The 7,499-nt window shown below is 26.2% G+C and overlaps 1 protein-coding gene across 1 annotated transcript; it reads right to left on the bottom strand.

Moving 5' to 3' along the window:
- Nucleotides 1-3,467: 3,467 nt before the first annotated feature.
- LOC113555650 (pyridoxal kinase-like) lies at nucleotides 3,468-6,595 on the bottom strand. Its single transcript, XM_026960123.1, has 5 exons — nucleotides 6,317-6,595; nucleotides 6,165-6,254; nucleotides 6,000-6,087; nucleotides 3,702-3,881; nucleotides 3,468-3,648 (listed from the first exon to the last, which is right to left on the bottom strand). Exons 1-5 carry the CDS (start codon nucleotides 6,336-6,338, stop codon nucleotides 3,468-3,470), a joined length of 561 nt encoding a protein of 186 aa, XP_026815924.1. The 5' UTR covers nucleotides 6,339-6,595.
- Between the last annotated feature and the right edge of the window lie 904 nt (nucleotides 6,596-7,499).

A 7,499-nucleotide genomic window follows, 5' to 3' on the forward strand; every position in this document is an offset into this window, starting at 1 on the left:
AAGCATACTGATAAATATTAAAATTAAATTTATAAGGTATATGTTAAATAAAATAATATAATAATGATGATAAAGATTATAATATGTAATATGTAGTATGTACAATATTAATATAATATATGTACAAAATTTTCATTTTCCCTTACACAAATATGTTTCTATCTAATTTTACTTATAGAACACTGAAACTTATCTAAAACGGACACCTGTCTATAACAGACAATTATTTTGGTCTTGTGACTGTCCGATGTGTATAGGTTTCACTGTACATGATTGAGTAATTTACATATCTAATAATTAAATTATGCAACAAATATCGAATATGATATAACCCTATCAGTTGTAAATTAATCAGAATTTAAAATTTAAAAATTTAATTTATCACATAATAGATATATATATATATATAGGTATTAGGTATATAGTTACAAAAGATAAACATATAGATAATAATATAAAAAAGAACAAAACTATGATTTTTATAAACACTAAATTATATATTAAATAAACAAAATATAATCTTAAAGGTAAAATATATATATAGTTGTCATACTAAATGACAGTAAATGTATGAATTGATTAATAGATTGTTGAGTCCATTATTGTTATGCTAATTTATCTGGAAACTCTTTTTTTTTGCTGCTGAATGCTGACTATAACCAAAAAACAAATTAATGTAAATATAAATCTTTTGAATATATTCTAAGTGTAAAATAAATATTATAAAATACTATCATTTAGTTTTATTCAAATACCTCAGAGAGCAAACCAATAAGGTATAGAATATTATTATATAATACATACAATATAAAGTATACAGTTAAATATATGGAACTAAAAACCTAAGTAATAGAGTTCAATAATAATACACTTAGGATAATAATATATCTTTTTTTAAATATTTAAACTATCATGTTAATAATCATGATCATGAACATAATTAAAGAAATATATACAAGTAGCACAGTTAAACAGTTAGTAATGAATATAATATTGCCCTTGAGTAAGTACATTAAGTATAAAAGGTATTTATTACTTCTGTTTCAAAAAATATACAAGAAAAGGTCCAATATTATTCTAAGTAGAAGATATTTAACTTAAAAAAATTACATGTAAAAACTTTTTTGTATGCATTTTATTTTATTGATTTTATCATTCATAAATTAGATGATTAACAATATATGTATATTGTCAAATAGAATTAAATAAAACAAAATATAATATATTTAATATATTATTAAAATTTCATTTTAACTGTGCAACAATGTAATTAAAAAATAGTTTTTGTAAATATAATTAATAGCAGTATAAAATATGTATTTATAGTGATTTCCTGAATTTCTAAGGTCACAATGTAGACTAAAATAACTTTTATAATAATTAACACTATTATAGTAATTTAATATAATATTAACTGTTTTATCCTACCTTGAACATTATTTATGTTAAATAGGAACAGTCTTAAGTTTTTCCATTAATTATAATCTTCTCATTAGTTCAGGCATATGCTTACATCAGAGACATTACTGTATTGTGTTGACTAAAATTTAAAAAAAAATACAAATTAATTAACTGAATTATTTTTAAAATTGTATAGTAAAATAGCTCGATATTTTAGTAAAGAATCAATAGAAAATAAAAAAAAAAATACAAATAAAACACGTATATAAAACATACAAACTTTTTATTATTATGAATTAGTAATTCTATTACTTACTAATTAACCATTACTATACAATTAAACAGTCAACAATTACCAATTTTATAGCACTCAATACCTGACTGTAACTATGTCCAAAAAATAGTATGTTTTAACGTATATGCCTATTTGATTCTTATATTGTTTCAGGTTTATCATTATCAATATGTTAAATTATAGTAATTTCAGCACTACAGAATTTACAGGATTTGTGTTATGGAGATTTGAATGTGATTTATAATAGTAGTTAGTAGTAAGATGAGTTCAACTTGGTTTTTTCCAATAATTTTACTTCTTACTCAATTATTGATCAATATTTTATTAAAAATTTGGGAGCACGTATAAATCTGGACCATATAAATGTGGATCATACAAATCTGGACTTTAGGGTTCTAGACCACAGAATTGTATGGTCCAGGTATGTACACTTCAGAGTCCAGATATGTATGTCCAGAACCCCGTAGGGTTATGGACCGTAGTCCAGATTAGTATGATCCACTTTTATACGGTCCAGATATGTACAGTCCAGGTTTATACGTGGATCCAAAAATGTATTAATAATTAATAATTATATTTATTATAGTATGATAAATTCAAGATGTTATAGGTACTATAACGTAAATCTTTATTTTGGTTTGAAAATTGAAAATTCCAGTAGAAACCATCTTATTGGATCTAGTGCCAAAAATATCCATTAAGAAGGCACTAGTAATGCTAAAAGGGAAATATCCCTTGTACTCCGCCTGTTGTATAACGTGCGGTCAACCCCCCACACCCTCCAACCATGTCGTATCGCAGTCCTATACTCCTACATAATGATTATCATAATATATAAATATGTAACATTACAGTGATAGTCCTTTATTTTTTCCTGACCACCCGGTTCGCCGCCGCCGTAGAATAATACAAAAATACACACAATAAAAATGACACTCGATTATATTTGGTTTCCTGTGATCTTAAGTTTATCTCTGACCTCTGTACCACCGAGAAATATGGAAACATGCCAGTCCTTCAGTCCTAACAAACGTTTTATTTTTTTCTTTAATTCGAGTCATGGAAACTTTAGTACCGCGGTATTCGAGGAGACAATCGACTGATTCGGTCAAATCTTGACACAGTCGTAAGACTCGATCCAAGTGATATGCAACGTACAACGAAATTGTGCATTTTTTCTTATTTTGACCCGAAAAATTACTACACTACTACGCACTCGTGATATGTCTATTGTTTTATATTTTATATTAAAGATAATTAAATATTGTTTTACTTTATTTTTTTAAATAAATTAATACATATTACACATGACATGTGCTTCCGTCTCTTATACATCATATAGCAATTAGCAACTGACACTTAAAAAAATGATATTATTATATAATATAATGAATAATGATAACTATTGATAACAAAACCATGTTGTTATCATACGCATTAGCAGTTATTTTAAATAATAATTACAGTAATAAATAACGATTAATAATACAGCATTGAAGATTAGATAAACTACATAAAAATAAAACTTAATTAATTACTCAAGTCTGAGATCATAAATATCTAGCTTGGTTGGATTTTTAACTACTCTTTCAACTTTTGTTTTAGTGATTTCACCATTCAATCTCTCACTCACCACTTTTTCATTACTTTGACATCTTTAACTTTTTAATCACTACTTAATCTTAATATTATATCATCATTGTCTTCATAATTTTCAATATAGTGTTGTCCTTTTTTTGTGACGTAAATGATATGATGTATTACTGACTATTTACCCGTTTTGTAGCTTGACTACATATGACCATGGATAATTTTCTAATTTACTTAAAATTTTACAAGGTAACAATACTCTTCTTTCATTTACAACCACATCATCATTTGCATTAAACTTATCTTTAAATTTAGTTATTTTATCATAATATTCTTTATAGTTGGCTTGATAGTTTAACATCCTGTTTCATCATTAATTTTACTAAGTTTTAAAATATTCTCATTTACTGGAAACCTGGTTCTTAAAAGTCTACTCATGACTAACTCACATGGTGAAGTAAAGTGGTAAAGTGGTAAAGTTGTACAACTATACTCAAGCAAAATGTCTAATATTTCTTTTTTCTCAAAATCAGTTTTTCTAAGCATTTGTTTGGCAGTTTGTACTGCTCTTTCTGCCATCCTATTAGACTTAGGGCTAGATGTTATTAAATTTATATTATACATTACACAAAGTTGCTTAAATATATCAGAACTATAATATTGATTATCAGAATATACTATTTGTGGATACCCATGTGTACTGAAGATCTTTTTTAACTGATTTATAATTTCTTGAGCTATTTTAAAATTTATTTTGATTATTTCTAGCCATTTTGATTAATGATCAAATACAATAACATAGTCTTTACCACCATAAGTCAACATGTCAGAACTTATAATTTCAAAACGTAGTTTAGCCACTTTGTGATGCTCTAATGGTTCTTTTGTATTAAAATTTTTAACCACAAACTTTGCAACTCAATATATATTGTTTTATTTCATTATCCAACCCAGGCCAGTATACTAACTGCTTAGCTCTAAATACAGTTTTATTCACACCATTATGTCATTCGTGTATCTGCTGTAATGCCAACCGTCTCAGGCTGTAAGGCATAATCATTTTATTTTTCACATAAAAAACTCCTTTTTCAACAACAATATCAGTATGAAGACTCCAGTAATGTTGAGTCTCACCACAAATCTTATTTTTATTCTTCGGCCAACCTTCATTATAGTATTCTAAAATGTTCACTAAAACTAGGTTATGTTTTGTAGCCTCAGCTATTTTAAAAACATTTATAATATTTTTAATTAAATAGTATTACTCCTTCAATATTAATTTCCTTGTCAAATTCATTATTAATATATTTTCTCAACAACAAATCTGCAATATGCATTTATGCATTAATTTAGCTCTTTTTAAGCTATTTATAGATATTTGGAAAGTTTTAAAATAATTGTTTGCAAATAGAAATACTTGAAAATTTATTACAAGGTGCCTCACAAAGTTTTCGTAAATTAATAAAAAAAATTAAAATACTGTACAGTTTTTCTCACAAGTGTTTAAATTGCAAATGTCTGTAAATTTTTTAAAATATTAAAAGCATTCTCAAATCCATTTTGTAGTTAAAAATTAATTTAATTATTATACCTATAGCTTATAGATATGGTTTGAAAATTGATTATAAGATCTCATATATTTTTCCATAAGACTTTAAAATTTAAAAACGTTAGTCACAAATTTTTTTGTTAAATATATAGACTGACAATAATTTCTATTCCAAATCGTTTTTTTAAAATGTGAGATCATAATTGAAGACAATCATTAAATTTTGTCTGTGATAAAAAAATATATATGAAACACGTAAGAATAAAAGGAGTAATCTCTAAAAAACACCACTTTAGAAACCTGAAATCTTAAATCTGGAAATAGATAATTAAAACTATACAGTACTGGTTTGTTAATTGCCCTGAGGCGGCGAGTGGAAAATGTAAAGCTCCGCGACAGGTTTATTATCTCTTCACCATTGCATAAATACAAAATAATGAGTTTATTTATTGATATTTATGAATCTAATAATTCTAATAATCAAATAATAAATTTTAAAATGAATAAAAATGTTTATGCTTTCCGTGATTCCCAAAATCTTGCTACATATCTTAAAACTGTTTCAAATCACTATTATTTTGTTTTGATTGCCATATACACTCCGCCGTGTACCTATTCCTCTGTTTATGTTGCCCTGTTTGACAGAACTCAACATTCCCTCAATATTTTGTGTGTGAGCTCTTGAGTTAAGGAGGTCCACAAAACTGTATCTATGATTAACTCAATTATGTTTAAACCAGTGAATTTACTATTATTATTATGGATGGCAGGGCTATAAAGTTTTCACTCGCTGCGGCGAGGTTATGACAAACAAGTACTAATTGTACTATATTTTACTTTATGTACAACAAGTGTACCTATTGATATTAAAATAATGGTTTGTTTGTGTATTAATGACAGTGAGATTAATTGTTGCAAAAGTATTTTTTTGTTCAGTCTACATGCATGTGAAATTCACACTTACCCAAAATTAAGTATTAATAACTGATAATGCAGAATCAATGAATAATTTTAGTTTTATTTTGCAATAATTAGAATTGTTTTCTATTTACCATATAAATGCATTAAATTTATCTAAAATTAATATATTTACAAATAAAATATACACCATATATCAAATCTGGATTTTTCTCTTTTAATATTTTATAAACATCTACAACTTACTTTAAAAACATTGGACATCCGATGTAACCATTTAATAGATGTGAATAATTATGCAATTCATTCTCAACAAGACCAGTTATTAATTTTGCTAAAAAGTTATCAATTTTAATTTATTGATATGAATAAATTCAAAAATATAATACCTATAATAAATAAACAACTTACCCAAATTACTTTCGTTTAATTCTTGGCCACGATAAGTTTTATATCCAGTATGATTTGACTGCACAGAATTTATAGTATCAGCCTCAAAACCTGTAATAAAATTACAATCATTATATCTAATGTTCTATATAAAAATTAATATTGTTCATTACCTGTAATGGAAAGACGGCACATTTATTACCTACATAACCACTAACATGACTTTAGATGGAGAGTACTGTCCGTGGATATTAAACAGAAACTAAAATAAAGCATACACTTCGTAGCGTCACAAAATGATTGCCTCCTTGTCCAAATAAGTTATAAAAACAATCTTCCTTCAAATCAATTAGACGTACCTACACTAAGGCACTGTAGAGATCTTTATAGGGCCCTACCTACATGAAGTTAGCCCAGAAGTTGAACCAACAAATGTCAAGATAATTGCAATTTATTTGTAAACGCAATGCTCGAATTTTATTATTTTTATATCAATATTAAAATATTTGACATAATAATGTCATAATATATAATTTCCATCTTTTTAACTGATAATCGACAAAATCAACAATCGTTTGGTGAAGTATTGAGTCATCGCAGGCTGCCAACCACATCTGCCGTAAATACGTTTTATATTTTTCCAATTCCAACTTTGCGTCAAACTTTCTTGATATTATTTAATATTTTGTACTAACACTACTAATAAATTCACAACTGCACATAAAATAAAATAAATAAGAACTGATTAAAAAGATGTACAGTAGTACCATCTCTAACTAAAATTAATCATAGTTTAATCGTCCGAATTAGGCTGGTTCCATTGAACTATATGATATCATATAGTTCAATGGCCGGTTCACGGTCTTATAGACATAGATAATTAAGAATGGATAGGCCATTCGCCCTTATACGTTCTCAAACAATTTATGAATGTAGGTGCTTTTTTTTAATCCATGATATTTTATATTTCTTTCTAAAAAAAGTTGAGATAATTGGCACCTTTGTGAGACAGAAGATATTAGTTCATAAAGCACACAACTTTTTAATCTAATTATGTTTATTTTTTTCCTAATATTATGAGCACAATAGGTATATTGTTTTTTAATTAGGTACCGAATAAAACAGTTTATTTTTTTGTTTGCTGTACCTATGGAATGATGATATCAATAGTTGATTTGTACTTGTTAATATTAAAAATTTTTATAACACTCCTTTAGATTAAGAGGATTTAATATTAATTGTTTTTAAAAAGTTCAATAATTAACAATTGTTGAAGTGTGCGAGTGCTGAGTGTAGGTTGTTTGAACGATTCATTAGTACTTGTTATTTTATACGGCATAATAAGTTTCAGTGCTA

Source organism: Rhopalosiphum maidis, chromosome 3 (genome assembly GCF_003676215.2).
Source record: "Rhopalosiphum maidis isolate BTI-1 chromosome 3, ASM367621v3, whole genome shotgun sequence".
Taxonomy (NCBI): domain Eukaryota; kingdom Metazoa; phylum Arthropoda; class Insecta; order Hemiptera; family Aphididae; genus Rhopalosiphum; species Rhopalosiphum maidis.